The sequence below is a fragment of the Bos mutus genome, chromosome 22 (assembly GCF_027580195.1).
Source record: "Bos mutus isolate GX-2022 chromosome 22, NWIPB_WYAK_1.1, whole genome shotgun sequence".
Classification (NCBI taxonomy): Eukaryota; Metazoa; Chordata; class Mammalia; order Artiodactyla; family Bovidae; genus Bos; species Bos mutus.
In genome coordinates this window covers 51,942,353-51,960,933 of record NC_091638.1, presented here as the reverse complement: position 1 = coordinate 51,960,933, position 18,581 = coordinate 51,942,353, and the positions used below count along the sequence as shown (strand labels likewise).

General features: G+C 38.1%; 1 protein-coding gene across 10 annotated transcripts in view; it reads right to left on the bottom strand.

Annotated features, from left to right (window-relative positions):
* Positions 1–18,581, bottom strand: part of MAP4 (microtubule associated protein 4) — a 150,889-nt gene that overhangs the window by 67,951 nt on the left and 64,357 nt on the right. For all 10 annotated transcript variants that reach the window (XM_070359056.1, XM_070359058.1, XM_070359059.1 and 7 more), the window contains exon 3: positions 8,157–8,225. In XM_070359056.1, the coding sequence (XP_070215157.1) occupies positions 8,157–8,225 (69 nt within the window). The remainder of the gene's footprint in view (positions 1–8,156; positions 8,226–18,581) is intronic.

The following is an 18,581-nucleotide window of genomic DNA, read 5'->3' as shown; positions in this document are numbered from 1 at the left end:
GCTCAATGAAATTGACAAAGCTTCACCTAATCAAGAAAAGAGAGATGACTCAAAAGAATAAAACAGAAGACATTACACCAATTTTACAGAAATAAAAAGGTTATAGAGGAACACCAAGAACTACAGCCTGTTAACAACTTAAATAACCTAGTTGAAATGGACAAACTCCTAGAAAGAGAGAAACTACTAAAACTGATTCATAAAACATTAGGAAATTCCAAAAATTAATGGTTAGTTACACAGTTTCTAACAATTAGGCTTTGAAATTAGTTCCATGGTAGGTGAGAGTTCAGTCTTCCCTGTATAGAACTCAAGGATATCATCCTCTATGGTGAAGTAGAGGCAGACAGATCTTCGCTGAGTTAACCTCCTGGTCAGTTGGACACCACTTGTGCCCTGCACCTCTCACCCTTTAAATTCTACCCAATAGGAACCTCTTTGTCCACAGCAGTGACAAAGTTAGTAATACTTAATTTTATTGGTTCTTCCTTTTTTCCTTTTCACTTTTTGCAGTCTCCCACTCTTGTTTCCCAAATCACTTCTCAAAATAAATTACCTACATGCAAAAAAAAAACCTTGCCTCAAGTCTAGATTTTCTCCCAGAAAATAGTGTCCAAGAAAGGCTTTAAACAGGACTTCAAACGTCCATTCTTTCCAACTGACTTCTGAAGATTAGAAGATCTACTGAGACATGACACTGTGGCGGAAACAGCATAGGACTTCTTACCAGACTAGGTTCAATTCTGAGCTCTCTTATTTAACCTACTTCAACTTCTTCAAATGAAAAATAAATACTGTTATACAGTCAAAAGCACTCTACAAACTTTAATGTGTTTTACAATAATAAGTTACCCTTATTATTAATAAGATGAATCAGACAGAAAAATATGTTCATGTCTAGATTCAGGTAAAAAATACAAGATCAACTTACAGTAGCTGTGTGTGAACGTTAGTTCTGTAAGTAAAAATTTCTGGTCTCTGATAGTGTGGCTCTATCTATAATGCTTTAATTTTTCTTAGAAAGGAGAATGTATTCTTTTATTACTTACAGAATTACAAATAAAAAAGAAAATATTCTATTATCGACATATGCTTTCTGGCATAGGGTAGAGTTTCATGCCACAAAGAGAAGCAAATCATATAAACAAACTTGAGTTTAAAAAGTGTATCAGAAGCCTGTACTCACTCAAAGCTCAGGAAGAAGCTATTTGGTTTCATTTAACAGAATGCTTCAACAGAAACAGAAATCAAATGGCTCACTGTATAATTAAATGCTGTGTTTGGATGAAGGTTCTCAAGCTCATTCCCTGAGCTGCTTTCAAGGGAGTCCTAAATACCCTAGAAGTAAATGTAACATGTTGTGTTAATGGGTACATGTGGATTTTTCCAATAAGTTATTTATTTTTACCAGAAAATAATAAACAACAACAAAAAACTTTAAAGAAATACTAGATGGGAAAAACAAAACCACCAAACAAAAGAAATATTAGGGGTTAGTATTTTACTGGTGTGTTTCCAACACGCAACTCATATCTGAAAAATGAAAGGAAAAAAACTAAAAACTAAAGCTTTGTTTTCAGGATATGAGCAGGGGCGGGGGGAATGGCTGCCTTGCTTTGTCTACATCCAAGAACACAGCGTGCAGCTTTATGTTGAAGCTTCATTTACAAGATCTAATGGCAGCTTATGGGTTGGTTTTAATAGCTATTCAAAGACTCTAGCACTACCGATTTTTCTGTTTAGATTTTATATTTTTGATGGCTTAGAACTTTTCTAACACAAAATCCTTTGCATTTCATCTAATGATACAGTGACAGGAATGAAAAACACCCAGGACATTCTCAGTGTCATGACATTCGAACAAAGCAGTTTTACTGTTTGTTTCACTGCTGGGCTGACCTGAGGTAATGGTGACACACCACATTCAGAAGAGTTATCCCAATAAAAAGCCGCCTACTCTGATCGCAGGAAACCACGGGCAACACCGCCATTTGTGGAGCACCTAGTGTACTGCATCCAGCCCCAAACCGTAAGTAACTGTAATTTGCCTCCATGGCAGCGGATTTATTCTACAAATAATTTGTGGTTAAATCTTATTAAGCCTTCACTCTAATGGAAACAGCATCAAAATAAAATGGAGGATCATCCAGTTTTACGCATGACTTAGAAATAAAACTAATACTCTGTGCCTACTCCACCAGTCCTATGTGTTTGTCCAGAACCCTCTCCAGCCTCCCAACTCTACCATATTAACAGGTTAACAAAGAGGAAGAACCCAACTGAGTCCAGGTTTCATCTCACTTTCATCGAAATGAATACACTAATAAAACACAAGGATTGCTCCATCATGAAGAGTTTAATTGTACGGTACCTATAAGGTCAGTCAGGACTGAACATTCTTCTTTACATTTAAATTACTGTGCTTCAAAACTAAGAATCAATTACTGAGCTCTCAATGAAAGGAAACCCAAGAACAAAAAATTGACCTTTCTTAAAAAACAATAACTGCTTGCCAAGCTAAAAAAGTTTATTTATGCCATGCAAATTACCTTAGATATTCTCTTTCCACTGTCTTAATTCAGTCAACATATTGCATTTGCAAATCTATCTACTGTAAAGAAAACACTAACCCAGAACAGCTAGGAAATTGGGCATTCCATTAAATTTTTCCCCGATACAGACTATTAGATGATCAAACAATATGGTTACAAAACTAAAACACCACTGAATGTAACACATTTTATTTATTAATTCAGAAGGCATTTTAAGAATAATGTAAATGTGAATGTTAATTAGACTAAACAAAATTTAAGTGTAGCATTTAGAAAGTATCTTAACAGTAATTGATATGCCATGGAATAATTTTTTGAATAACTTATTGCTACCTTAGGGAGATACTAGAAGACAGAGGAGCCTAGAGCGCTGCAGGCCATGGGGTCACAAAAGAGTCAAACACAACTTGGCTACTGAACAACAAACCACAAATTATTTACTCTGCCAACTATCTTTCTTATCAGATGCTATAAAATATCAAATAATTATTTCGGTTTCTTAACTCTTATAGATTGCAGATAAAAGGGAGTACATTCTGTCTAAAACGACAATGTAAGTGAAGGTAGGGGGCAGAAAATAAAAAAACCAAGTAATTATGGAATTATTATGGGTCAAATTAGAAGCTTTGTTAGACCAAAAGCACAAGGGTCTTTATTTACAAATCTCATGTTCTGGTCACATTATACTCCAGTAATTAAGAACCCAGCCAACATCCAGTCCATATAGTGTTAGTGTAAGATGTTTATTAGCGTGATTTATTTAGCACAATGATCACATAAAAATGTTCCAATGTACAAAACCATTGAAATCTATAATCACAAAAAATACAAACTTAGGTGTGTAAATAAAGTTATAAAAATATTATTTAAAAACAAAGCTCTACATTGGGCCAAAGAAGAATAAGAGAGAGAGAGAAAGAGAGATTGCACATAAGAAACAACCATTTCAATAGAGCAACCTTTATCAGTCTGGCTACCTCACCAGTGAGATCCTGGGCCACTGGGTATGACCATCACGGCAATACAGCATTTTATTACAGGACTTCATATGAAGCTATATATGAAATATTACATATATTTCCTTCAAAATGAAATATCCAAGTGAAATACAGCTAACAATATATACGAAAGTTTAGCTGGCTATTAATAGTAATTTTCAACAATTCCATAAATTCAAAATGAAAACATATTTAGAAAACAAAAACAAAATTCAAACAAAAATAAATATGACAAAATGGAAATTAAAGTGGAATAAGTCAATGTCAATAATGAAGCGTGAGTGTGTGTCTGAAGACAGCCATACTACAGGGCTCGCACCCAGGCTTTTCTACCCACCTGTTACCTAGACAAGCTGCAGAGATTGCGAAAGACGTGAAAGAAGAATGTCAAGTATGACCTTTAAAGTTACCACTGTCAGTTCTGAAAAGTTCCTTTGCCAGAAAAAAAAAAAAAAAAAGGCAAAAGAAAAACATATGAGAAAGAGTTATATTTTATTAGATGTTCTGCTCTCCTGTGCTATTTTTCAGATTTTTCTCCAATGGTAAGAGTTTTCATATGTATCAACTGCTTAGAAGGTAAGGCTAAGCACTTCCTCTAAAATGTGCCTCCTGTACTGTCTTCTCTCCAGAACCCACAAAAGGAATTCCTGGCAAAGGAACAAACCCTTGTGACCACAGGAGGGAACACTTTCTAAATTCTACAAGTCATTGCAGAGATTTGGTTTAAACTTTCATAACATTCTAACTTTCACATCCCAATGTACTTTTGTACCAGAGGGTCTAAATGTACATCTTGAAATCTTCCTCAGAACATAGTGCTAAATATTCAACCTGAAACAATCAGTAGCTTAGTGATTATAAAAGCCTACATAGTAAGAGGACAGAAAATTTTTTAAAGAGTATCTCACATTCTAGATCTTAAACCAGAACTCCTCCACAATATCAAAGCATGGCCCATGCTTTATATTCTACTTTTAAAAATCCAATCAAAGCTTATCATTTGAAAAGTTCCACAGTGTATGTCCCAGATGGTTTCAGATGTTTTTAGCTATTATTTTGGAAAAAAGAGGAATGAGAAAAAACAAATTCCAACTGGAACAATCCTCAGAATGTGTAAAAATAAATGATGAGGTTTCTGGTAAAGGACTTAACACACAAGTCTTCATATGTGACCCACCAGTTCCACCTCAGGCTGCACAAAGACACCACCAGAGTTCTAAAGGAGGCAAACTCTGAACAGAGCTTGAGTCCAGTCAGATAATCATTTCATTAGAAACCTGGTAACTGGTTGTAGTTCTTCAATGTGTTGCCATTTAACTTCTCAGGTTGCTACAGAAACCTATTTTCTATCTATATCAACATCCCAATATTCTAACAATACAGGATTTCATTTCCCTTAACTTACCAAGTTTTTTTTTTTGATAGCTCATGATCAAGCTAAGAAAGAAATTTTGGATATGAAACTCCATACGTAATAACAAGGCTGTCAAATTTTTAGGAGAATCTAAGCCTGCACAAATAGACCATAATTTCATAACAGAAACAATTTCAGCCTAAATTGCAAATAACAAAGGATGATTTCATTTGAGGAAATATTTCTCAAAGTTTAATCAGAACTACTCTAAATTAGAAAACTTTAAATTAAAACAGCTATCATTATTCAAATGTTAGTAAGGTGGAGAGAAACACAGGTAGCCTGAAGGATGAGTCTACCCTAAAAGCAGGCCTACGGAGGGAAGGAGAAGGAGGGGAGGAGGGAGGCCCACTGCAGTACCGGTGGACTCGACCCCTTTCTGAAAGCACCATCTCATTTGCTGTCACAGTGCCCTGACTCAGGCTGAAGATCGGAAAACCGAATGAAAAAGGCCAACTAAAAATGTTTAAAGAAAAGAAAAATGTGAGGCTGAATTAAACGATAAAATGAGTTTTAAAGAGAACGAGAAATAAAAGACACTGGACGACCCTCACAAAAACACTAGGATTAAAAAAAATCCATCTGGTACTTTGAGCTCACAAAGGGAAAGCAGGTTCCATCAAGCCCTGCGGAGCACAAAAGGAAGCAGGTGGTTTGCTCAGGAGTCAGCAGAAATGGGCCCCGAAGAACTACCCTCAGGTTCTTCTATATCGTGTCCAGGAAGGAAAGCAAAGCTCTGCAAAATGCTGAAGGTTTTACAAGTGTAACGGTGCTTAGGAAAGATCACTGGTCTGGTGTTGCAGCAGCCCCAGTGTTGAGAGACACGCTAGGCTTCTAGGAGGAGAAAAATAGAAAGGGAGGGAGAAGTAGGAAGGGGAAGGAAAGGACGGAAAAGCACAGGTCATTAGTAAACAGCAGGTTCAACATAGCAAGATGCTCATAAACCCTTATACACTGTCAGCAGAGCAGGTCTGCTCTTAGAACTACAGTAACACTCTGAAGGAAACAAAAATGGGAAATTTCAAAATGGCACAAAGCTACATGCTCCAGTTAGTGAGGGCCAAATTGGAATGCTGTCACAACATGCTCTGAAAACATGCACTCTTTGCCCGCTTCCTACCCCTTCCCATCCCCAATGAAACATGCATATTTTCAGTAAAGCACCTGCTTTAACATAGTCAAGAGTTCAAATTCAGAAGATAGCATCTCCCCAGGTGTGCAAACTATACTCTACACTAGGGCGGGGAGGTGTCCAAGAGCAGAAAGACCTGCTCCCATAATGGCAACAGACAGTTCATAAACAGTCGGGTTCTGTTTTTGATGCCACAGAAATAAAGTCTTCAAACAGTAAGGGTCAGGCTGCATGTTTTTCCTGTTTTGTTTTTCTTTTTTTTCCCCCTGCACTATTAAGCTGTGGCAGTGGGAAAAAACTGCTACATCAAGTTTAAGTCTCTTCTGGTCAGACCTGACATCCTGCTAGAGAAGAAACCTACTCTAGTGGTGACAGTCATTTCCTTACCAGATGAAAATGGAATTCATTCTTCCCAATGGCTAACCAAATCAATCCCCCTTTTTTCCCCTGGCACTGCCACCTTGTTAAAGAAAGTCGAATCTATTCATTTTTAAAAAGTTTATGTTCAAACTTCTCCTTTAGTCATGGGGATATTTCTCTAAATATTTTCTTAAAGCCTTTCTTAAAGCTTATATAGATCTTTGCTTTCAAAGCAGGCACAGAAACAGTCAATACCACATACGAACTAAGATTATAAAAAAAAAAAAATCACAAAAATTTCAGTTCACAAAACAGAGAGATAAGTAAATTTGCACTTCTTGTTGGTTCCAGCTTTTAAAGTAAAGTGTTCCTAATTAATGAATTTCTAGTATGGATTTACTGTCACTGGGTCAAACTAACATTCATAAAAATAGAACCTGGGTGGAGGGAGGGAAAAAAAAAGAACCTAATCATCAATAAACCTAAGGTATAAAGATGTATACAACATTTCTAAAGGTCACAGGATCAGGATAAAGAGTAAATCCTAGAATAACTGATATTGCTAACAGAAGGCTCTGTGGAAGCCTTAGAAACCGAAATCCTTCAATAACTCAAGGCAGGACTTCTAAAGGCTGAGGTGTGCATGCAAGAAGAGAACACAGCCACGGCTAGTGCCGGCCTCCCTACAGTAATGTGAAGCAAACGTTGCTGCTGCTGCTGCTGCTGCTGCTAAGTCACTTCAGTCGTGTCCGACTCTGTGCGACCCCATAGACAGCAGGCCACCAGGCTCCGCCCTGGGATTCTCCAGGCAAGAACACTGGAGTGGGTTGCCATTTCCTTCTCCACTGCGTGAAAGTGAAGTTGCCCAGTCGAGACCGACTCGTGGCGACCGCATGGACTGTAGCCCACCAGGCTCCTCCATCCATGGGATTTTCCAGGCAAGAGTACTGGAGTGGCTTGCCATTATGCCCCAGTTAAACAGAAGTCCTTTCATTTGGGTCAACAGCATCAGCCTGATTGTTCAATTAAGCAAATTAAGTGCAACTATTTTTAAAAATTCAGTATGGCTCTCATATTAGCTACCTAAACAATTTATTTACAGAATACATTCCTGTGGACCCTGCTACTGCTTCGAAAATTTTGCTCACTACAAATACACAAGGGGGAACCACAGTAACTCAGTGCTAGCCCTGGTAATGGGCTAGGCGTTACAGACAAATTTCAAAGTAACAGTTAAGGGAAAAAAAATAAAGACAAAACAGACTGAGGGCCCAAGAGAAAGGAAAGAACTTTCAATTTCCAGCTCACAAGTTTCCTAACAGTGAGCCATGGAAAGCCAACTAAGTGCAGTCAGGGACAGACCTGCTCAAAGAGTTGTGGCAGACAAAGGACTCCACACTACACATTTTGACGATGGTCATTCTGCATCAAAAGTCTATTATTAAGATTGACCCAGCTCTTGAGTGGCACAACTGTAAAAAATATTCACAGAATATCAAATGAAATTCACTCTCTCCATTGTTGGAAATGTTATGGGGCAGATGCCCTGGATTTAAATACAACAGCCAAGAATAAGAGTACCCTGACAAACAATCCATGTGCTCCCACCAACAATCCTCCTCAAAGGAGCTGATCCAGGTGTTAGGTGTTTGCCATGACTGTTTCACCCACACATCTGAGGGCTCCTGGGAACCACTTACCAGTGACATCATTCCGTTCTATTCCATGGTCACCGTTAGCAAGCACTGCGGCTTGAGAAGATGGAGTACCTACAACGACCACAAAGAATAATTAGCCACTCTGACAGAAAAATGAAAAACAGATGCCACTACTGTCTACCTACTAGAATTTTTGTCACTCTTCACAACATTAGCTGACAGCAGATAAAATCTGTCCAAAATTTAAAGATCAAATGAAAGGAAATCCAAATACAGAGAACAGAACTAAGTCATTAATTTCTACGGCATTCAAACTCTAAGAGGAGCCGCAACTACAGGAGAAGCCTTCCTTACAGCAAGTCAAAGTCCTTCCTGCCCTGTACGTTGTCAAAGACTATCATTATACTCACTAAATTACCATGAAGAACCAGTGGTTTAGAACCAGTGACTCAAACCAAATACTCCAAGGACACAGACTTTCCTGGTGACCCAGTGATTAAGAATCTACATTCTAGTGCACAGGACGCAGGTTTGTTCCCTGGTCAGCAACTAAGAACCGATGCAACCAAAAATAAATAAAACAACTGCCACATAAAAAGTCTAAGGTCCCATCACTGCTCCTTTACATGATGATTACCTGGAGGTCACCTGCAGCACTTCTGGAAGCAGTGAGCTTTTTTTTTAAAAAAAAGCTATTCTTATAGACCATGTGGGCTTCCTAGGTGGCTCAAGGGTAAAGTATCCACCTCACAAACCAAAGACGCAGGTTTGATCCCTGGGTCAGGAAGATCCCCTGGAGAAGGAAATGGCATCCCCCTCCAGTATTCTTGCCTGGGAAATTACATGGACAGAGGAGCCTGGCGGGCTACAGTACACAGGGTAACAAAGAGTCGGACACGACTTAGCGACTAAACAAAAACAACATATACATGTGTCTCATTCCCCAATAACTTAGGGTACTGAGCCTCCTTTCACATGTTTGTCAGTCTTTCATTTTCTTTGATGAACTGATTTTTTTGAACTACTTTTTTTCTTTGATGTTCAGATTTTTGGGACTATTTTTTTTTAATTGGGTTGTGTATTTTCTTATTATTGAATTTTGAAGATTCTTTATTTTTCTGAATATAAACCCTTATCAGGTGAGTTTTGCAAACATTTTCTCCAATTAAAGTATTTTCCAAAAGCATATACCCAAAAAACATGTTTTCATTTTCTTAACTGTGTCTGTTGAACAGCAAAAACTTTCCATTTTGATAAAGTCTAATTTACCATTTTTCCTTCATGTTTCCATGCTTTTGGTGGGGTATCTAAGAAATTTCTCCCTAACTCAAGGTCACAGGATTTTCTCCGATGTTTTCCTCTAGAAGTTTTATGGTTTTCATTTACGTTTCACACTGAGCCCTTTTTTCTGTGGTGTTATAATATGGGTCTGCTGCTGCTGCTGCTGCTGCTAAGTCGCTTCAGTCGTGTCCAACTCTGTGCGACCCCATAGACGGCAGCCCACCAGGCCTCCCCGTCCCTGGGATTCTCCAGGCAACAATACTGGAGTGGCTTGCCATTTCCTTCTCCAATGCATGAAAGTGAAAAGTGAAAGTGAAGTCGCTTAGTCGTGTCCGAGTCTTTGCGACCCCATGGATTTCAGCCTACCAGGCTCCTCCGTCCATGGGATTTTCTAGGCAAAAGTACTGGAGTGGGGTGCCATTGCCTTCTCCGAATATGGGTCTAGGTTCATATTTTTGTACATTGATATCTAATTGTTCCTTAATTTCACTGATTCCTTTGGTGCAACTGACCATATTACATGTAGGTCTGCTTCTGGACTCTCCTGTTCCACTAATCTATAAACTTACCCATCTGCCAGTACCACAATACAATTAAAATACAATTGATAATTTTTATTTTATAAAATCTTAAAGTGACATCATGTGCATCCTCCACATTAGGTCTTTTCCAAAATTGTGTTGTTATATTTTAGTGTTTTTGCTTTTCCATATAAATTTGAGAAACAGCTGTTGATTTATTAAAAAAAAAAATTTCTGATGGGATACTGACTGCTCTTACTATATAGATCAATTTGAGGACATATAACCTTTCTGAAAGGCTCTGACTATATCTAACATTCAGCAACCTGCCTAGCTCTGCAGTTAGCCTGCCAACCCAAGAAGTTCCTGCAAATCCTCTTAACCTCACAGATTTTTCATAAGACAAGTAAAAGTCTAGAACATATGCTACTAAAATACGAAATGCAAGAGTTTACTTTGGAAGACAACAAACTACAATGTCCAAGCTTCTAGGTCTCACAAACCCAATGCAGAAAAAAAATCTTTCACATAAACTCACTGAAAAGATTATTCATTCTGTTATCTCAGGTAACAGAGGAACAACTAGAGAAAAACCTAAAAGAATACGGCAGACCGAAAAGAAAATATCAATTAACTGGAACAGGAGGAGGAAAATAAAAGGAACAAAAGACAACAGACTTTTCTTAAATACCCAGCATGCATCATGCACCATGCTAGGGTTTCACATATTGTGTTTTACTTATCAAGAGAGAGAACAAACATGGGCTAGAACATATTCACACAAATAAATTCACACTCATACAGTAAGCTTATAAAATGTATTCTTCCTAGCTCAAGAAAGAGTGCTTATTTTCAAAAATCCACCTCAGTTTAAAATACAAATTGCAAAAAGAAAATAAAATGTAGGCTATAAGAAAATGCATATTACAAAATGATATCATCTTTTGGCTATAAGCATGATGAAATCTTTTTTAAATTTGATAACAGCCCATGATGGCAAAGGTGTAAGAAAAAGGGTTATCTCATACACCACTGGAGAAATATAAATTGAAACAAACTTTCAACAGTTTACCAAATTTTGAAATACCAGTGTAACAATTCATTTTAGGCAGGCAGTTCATGAAAAAGATATAAATGTACACAAAATTGAAAGTAAATAGGATGCTTACTGTGGCATTGTTTTAAAAGTAACAAATGCCTACCAGGAGATTCACTAAGCTGTGAAATAAGATGCAGCTGTTAAAAGAAATGAGGTAGCTAATATGGGAAAATTTCAGGATGCCAAACACTATTAAAGAAAAAAGCACATATATTAAAATATAATCAGGGACTTCCTTGGTGGTTCAGTGGTTAAGAATCTGCCTTGTAACAGGTGACAAGGGTTCAATCCCTGGTTGGGGAACGAGATCCCACATGCCTGTGTGCTGCAATGAAAGATCCCATGTGATGTAACCAAGATCTCACGTGCTGCAACTAAGACCCAATGCAGCCAAATAAATTAAAAATTTAAAAAAATAAAATAAAATAATTAATATATATAATCATGTTGCTTTTAAAAAAGAAAGGAATAAAGTAAAAGCAAGTATGACATAATAGCACTATGAAAAACACACATAAATAATCAGGAAAAATATGGAAAAACATATACCAAACATCACTACTTGCTAAGGAATGAAGTGCAGGGAACCAGAGACGGGGGATTAAAATGAAGACCTTCACAGATGTAAACTACTGTTTTAATTGAGCACCTTAAAGAGTGGACAGATAGCAGACTGAAGCACACAGGCCAGCTTCAATATGCTATCACAAGCAGTCAGAAGTAGCAGGAAAGATTTATTTTTTAAAAAAGCAATGAAAGATCTAGAAATCAAGAAGGGTACCCCCTAGCAGACCAGAAATTACAAGAAATATCCAAGTAAATGAAGCAAACAGACCACCCTGAGAAGAAACCCCAGCCCAAAGAAGGCACAGGAAGGAAAACAGCACTCCTTGGAGGTAACTCTAGGCTTGGAGACAGCTGAAACCGCGGGACTTCAGGAAAAGCTGCCACGCCAGTCCCTACTTCCCTCACGCTCTCCCTCCCTCACCCACAACAGTCAGCTTTGTGCCAAACCCCAGATGGGAAAAGACACTGAATGCCTTGGCACGGGAGGAAGCCTGCTCACCGGGTGAATGGTGATACCCAGAGGAGCTGTGGGGGGAGCCCCACACTGCACCTGGCAGTGCTGTCACATCCCTGCCAGAGGCAGGTGGTAGGAAACAGGCATGTGTCACAGGGTATCTCAAATAGACAACAGTATGGCCAAATAACTCAGGAAAACCACTACCAAAAACAAAGACATCACATTCAAAGGGAATAAATTATCACCCAGGGACACAACGCTGACTTTTAAAGAGAAGTATGTTATTTTCCTCTTAAGGATGAAAGAAAATACCATACATCCATAAACAAAAGCAAGCCCCTAAACAAAGTGATTATCTAATGATTAACAAATCCTTTCCAGGTTAGGGAGTTTCCAATTCTTTGATTTTCCAAAATTGAAAGAGGTCATAATGAGGTTGTCATCTGATAGGCCATTAAAAATAAATTTTAATAATATTGAGTTATGGAATTCTTAGCATAGAACTCAAAGAACTGAATATATTGCTATAATAAAGCTTCCATTCTCACATAAGAAGCTGTGTGAATAGGGCTTTTTGGCTGTATATTGTCACCCTGTTTATTTAACTTCTATGCAGAGCACATCATGAGAAATGCTGGACTGGAAGAAACACAAACTGAAATCAAGATTGCCGGGAGAAATATCAATAACCTCATATATGCAGATGACACCACCCTTATGGCAGAAAGTGAAGAGGAACTCAAAAGCCTCTTGATGAAAGTGAAAGAGGAGAGTGAAAAAGTTGGCTTAAAGCTCAACATTCGGAAAACGAAGATCATGACATCCGGTCCCACCACTTCATGGGAAATAGATGGGGAAACAGTGGAAACAGTGTCAGGCTTTATTTTTCTGGGCTCCAAAATCACTGCAGATGGTGACTGCAGCCATGAAATTAAAAGACACTTACTCCTTGGAAGGAAAGTTATGACCAACCTAGATAGCATATTCAAAAGCAGAGACATCACTTTGCCAACAAAAGTTCGTCTAGTCAAGGCTATGGTTTTTCCTGTGGTCATGTATGGATGTGACAGTTGGACTGTAAAGAAGGCTGAGTGCCGAAGAATTGATGCTTTTGAACTATGGTGTTGGAGAAGACTCTTGAGAGTCCCTTGAGAGTCCCTTGAACTACAAGGAGATCCAACCAGTCCATTCTGAAGGAGATCAGCCCTGGGATTTCTTTGGAAGGAATGATGAAACTCCAGTACTTTGGCCACCTGATGTGAAGAGTTGACTCATTGGAAAGGACTCTGATGCTGGGAGGGATTGGGGGCAGGAGGAGAAGGGGACGACAGAGGATGGCATCACTGACTCGATGGACGTGAGTCTCAGTGAACTCCGGGAGTTGGTGATGGACAGGGAGGCCTGGCGTGCTGGGATTCATGGGGTCGCAAAGAGTCGGACACGACTGAGCGACTGATCTGATCTGATCTTATTTGATCTATGAAAACAACAGGAACAAATATTGTTAAGTCCTTTCCATAGTAGCAAAAAATGGTTACTCACAGATTTAGAATCTAATCAAGGAAAATAATAGAGCAAATAATCTCACTAGAAAAACACTTCCAGGGAACACCCTGGCAGCCCAGTGAATGACACTCTGAGCTTCCACAGCAGAGGACTCAGGTTCAGTCCCTGGTTGGAGAACTAAGATCCCACAAGCCAAGCAGCCCCCAAAAAAAAATCCAATCAGATTCAACTTTTATGATTGGTAATAATTTGTCAAAAATTGTGACAAAGGTCACAACTGGGTACTACTAGTAATTGTGATGATAAATCTCCTCTGGACCAAGTTACACTTAGGCTCCTTTGGTTACAGAAACTTTTTACATCAAAATTTAAGTTTACATACTTGTTATAGAAATATAATTTACCCAAGAAAAAACCTTTCAAGTTTAAAAATATATTCCATTAGGATAAAAATCTATGACAAATGGAATAGAAATGAGGGTTCAAGGGATCAAAAGAAAGATTTACATTTCCAATGATAAAGAACAGCTTGTTCATGCATTTTTAAGTAAATGGTAATAGGAATCAAAATGCTATATATTTAGAAGCATTTGAATACATTTAAAGGACTGATATAACTATTATTTTATGTGGTAAAGTGAAACATCCTGAAAATTACATATTTTCCAACGATGTAAACTGCTGCTTAAAAAATTTAGATGTCAACTTAAAAATGTACAAAGAGTACAAAATTTTTGAGAATTCCCACATGGGTATGTGACTAAAAAGTTTCAAGATTGCTACTTTAGACAAATGCAGAGTAACAAAGAATGGTTTATACATTCTAGTAGAAAAATTTCCAAGTGGCAAAGTAAACAGAGGTTGAACCCATTTGTTTAAAACTTACAAATTTCTGTTTGTAATTTACATAGTAAATAATCCTAAAAGATCTACTACTTCTTAAAAAATAGATAAGTCAGAGTTAGGGGAGATTTTCACTTACTTGAATTTCAATTTTTTAAACAAAATTTTTACTGTAGACTAGTTTTTTAAATTTACAGAAAAATTGTGATGCTAGGACAGAGATTCCCTTATACCTACACTCAGTTTTCCCTGTAAGAAAAGATGGCCAAAAGAAGCTGGGTTGTTTCCAAAGCAAAGGCAGATTGATATATGATGATAAATTCATATGATGTTTGCCCGAACATTCCTGTCTATACCACACTCTGAAATGTCTGCTCTAAACCACTTCTATTCTCTTCAAAACTGTAACCCCTTCCACCTCCATTTCTCAGCATTATGACCTCACCTCTTTCAAAGAAAATAGGAAGCCGTGTCAGAAGAGATTTCCTGCCCCTCTACCATCACACACAGAAACCTAAAGCCTCTGCCAAGAAATGCTTCTGCCCGTACCTGCGCTTCCTTCCAAAGACAAGCTGCTTCTCCTTCTAGTCTTGAAATCAGACATTATCACACCCCTCTCAAATCACACAGCTCTTTATTTGCTCTTTTCTTTTGGCACTTGACTACCTTCACTAATGAACTGTAAACTCCTTGAGGTCACAGCTTTGAGGTTCATTTTTTCTCCTTAATAACACAGCATTCTCAACAAACATTCGCATAGAGAATCAATGAATGACTGGAATAAATGTGACTGCCTGTGTGTGTACGGGGCAGCAGCCGGGGACAATAAGGAGGGAGAAGGCAAAAGCAGGAACTCCTAAGTAAACCTGCAATTTCTAAAAACAAAATTTCAGACACTGTACTTTTAAAACACTTTAATTTTCTAATTTTCTTTACAGTGAAGTTTCAGTTTTATAATCAAGGGAATAAAGCTATTAACAGAAGATTTCAAATGAGATCAAGACCAGAGCCCATGAGTCGTGTGCTATTTCCTTGTTTTCAGGACCAGACATGCCATCTACACAGGGCAGGTAGGATACTGCTGTGGCTTCACGGAGCGATCTTAACATAAAGATGCCTGCATCATTTCCAGAGCAAGAAATTTAACTGTAAGAAACAAATGCTCCTCCCAACTTACCTGGAGTCTGTGGCTAAGAATAACGGAAACGTTTTATCTCTGAGGAAAGGATATATTTTTTTTAAGTACGTGAAAGATAGCTGGATTCAGATAGTTTATTTCTTTGGTATCTCTGCCCTATGCAACTCTTAAAAGAGTTTCTCAGCTATAGATAAAACATGGCAAATTAACCTCTTAAGAAATCTCTGCTTTTCTTTTATACCAGGTAGGGTACCATTACTATGAACTATAACTGTTAGTACTGTTTTTTTCTATTCCAAAAAGAAATTTAGGTAAGAAATAGAGTATATTTTCAAATTAAAGTCAGAAAATATTTTTTGCAAAAAATTATAAAGAGGGTTCAGGATCAGACACCTACACCTAAGTGAAGACCTACCACTTTAGTCTGCAGACTTACAGTTACCTGTTAGTCTGCACCTTAACATAACCCAAACCTGAATAAGATGACTTTAGTTCAGGAACAGACCAGATGATCTCAGTGCAGCTTACCAAGCAATGATTGTATCTCTACTATGTGCCAAGAGCAGTGACCTCTCTAACACACATCTGACGAGTTTGCCGCTCGCCTCTATCTCTGCACAGACCGCGAGACTTGCGTAATGTCGCTGGACGTGTGTCTCCTTGCTTCCACTCTGCCACTTGTCTCACTTGTCATTTGACCTCTTGTTTCTTATCACTGAGCAACCTGAAGCTGCTGGTACTACGAACTTATTCTGTGCCTCTTTGCTTTTGCTAAATATGTCATCCTTCCAGAATATAAAAATAAACGAAATACTATCCCTATTCTAGAGCAGCTTGAGTGTGAGACAACAAATAGCTTAATTATGACTTTACAAGTGCCTTGAAAGGGCAGGCTCAGGTACGAAAGGCACTTACCAAGGAGAAGAAAAGACAGAGGTGGGTAAGAGGCAAGTCGCGAGCAAGGACTGTAAGTCAGGAAATGTTCTTGGACAATTACAGCGATCATAAAGGATTTTTTGTAGACCACCACCTTTAGCCAAAGCTTTAATTACCATCACCTCCAGATGTGTATCTCCAGCCCAGAATTACGCTCTCAATTTCAGGTTCTTTTATCTAGCTGCCTACTGCTCTTGACTAGATATCTTCTCTACTATCAGATAAGCTGAAATTCTTACCTTTCCCTCAAAATCTACTCCTTCTACAGCCTTCCCATCTCACAAAATGATAAATCACTCCTTTTGGCTGCTCAGGTCAAAATCATCTAGATTCATCCTTGCCAATGTAAAGGCTTGTACCTTCAAAGGAGCAGCTGAGGGAAATGGTATAGGTTACGTTGGATGGAAATGGGTTTAAGAGGGAAAGCAACTGACATTAGAGAGTAGATATATTTGCTTCGAAGAAGGAGCAGCATAAAAGAAAAGTAAATGAGAAGGGCATGGATTGAGACAGAATATTTTTTCTTATGAAGAAAAAAATTAGGGTATATTTGATGCTGATGAATGACCCAGAGGAATGGATGATACAAGAGACAGAAGACGCAAAGGCTACAGTAGTGCCCTTGAGCGAGAGCACGAGCAGTTCACTCCTGAAAGTTAGAGTAACGGCAGAGTAAAAGACACAGGAAAATGTAGGTTAGGAGACCAGCTGAGGGGATAGGTAGTGTATCAATTCTCTTCTGATTGACTTTACTGGATATCTGTTCTAAAAGCCCTCAAATGAAAAAGATGTAAAATAGTTGTCTAGGAAAGTAGAAGACTTTATAAATTTATATAACTTAGTAGTAGAGTTCTCAAGTACATGCTCTTTATGCAAATAAAGTAAGACTCTCATTTACATTTCCCTGAACATAGTGTTTACAGGTCTGATAATTCTTTTGACTTAAATAAGTGAATCTTTAGTTTTGAAAAACAGTGTCTATGAGACATTAAATAAATTAGAAAGTAAGCATTCATGAACACAGTATGGTTTCACAGAAAGAACACACAGTTTTAAATAACAAGATTTGGGTTCAGGTTGTGGTTCTATCACTATGAACTAAATGACCAAATACTATTCCCTTGTACTAAGAAGTCAGTCCTGGATATTCATTGGAAGGACTGAGGCTGAAGCTGAAACTCCAATCCTTTGGCCACCTGATGCTAAGAATTGACTCATTGGAAAAGACCCTGATGCTGGGAAAAATTGAAGGCAGGAGGAGAAGGGGACGACAGAGGTAAGATGGTTGGATGGGATCACTGATTTGATGGACATGAGTTTGAGCAAGCTCCAGGAGCTGGTGATGGACAGGGAAGCTTGGCATGCTGCAGCCCATGGGGTCGCAAAGAGCCAGGCACAACTAAGTGACTGAACTGAACTCCTGAGCCTTAAAAACAGCCTCATCTGAAAGAGGGATAATACCTACCATTCACAGTCACCAAGAGGACTAAAGCATAACACTGGAGGCAGCACTGTGGCAAATGCATTTTGTGAAGTAAGTGTCAACTATTATTATTCTCATTGTTATTGAACTATAGATTGAACAACGATATTGATCTACCTATACAAAGATAGATCTTCCGTAGACTGATCACTAGACTACAAAGTAACCTTGAGAGAACACTGAAATTAACTTTTGCCTTATGAAAAACTCATTAAAATGACATTACCATACTAGATCATAATTGCAAAACTAAGAAATAAGCCACTTACCAGAATAAAAAAAAAGCAATGCAATGAGTTTAGAGGAAAATAAAAGGGAGATGGAGATTCTAACCATATAACAACTAATAATCTCAAAAATCTAAGCTCAAGAGAGAAGAATAAAAACATTACTGCAGAAAAAAAATGAGGTTTTACAGCAGTAAAAAGGTCTGCATACTTCTCTGTAGATAAGACATGGGTTCTAATCATGGGAAAGCTGTGCACTACTGGGTAAGTCTTCATTCAAAAGATGCTAAACTGTCTTCTTTCTGATTTCCCAGAGGACAAGACTCCGGCTTCAGGAAATGAAAACATTCTCAGCTAAATACACATAGCACTGAAAACAATACAAGTTTTTTTAAAACTAATCACATGC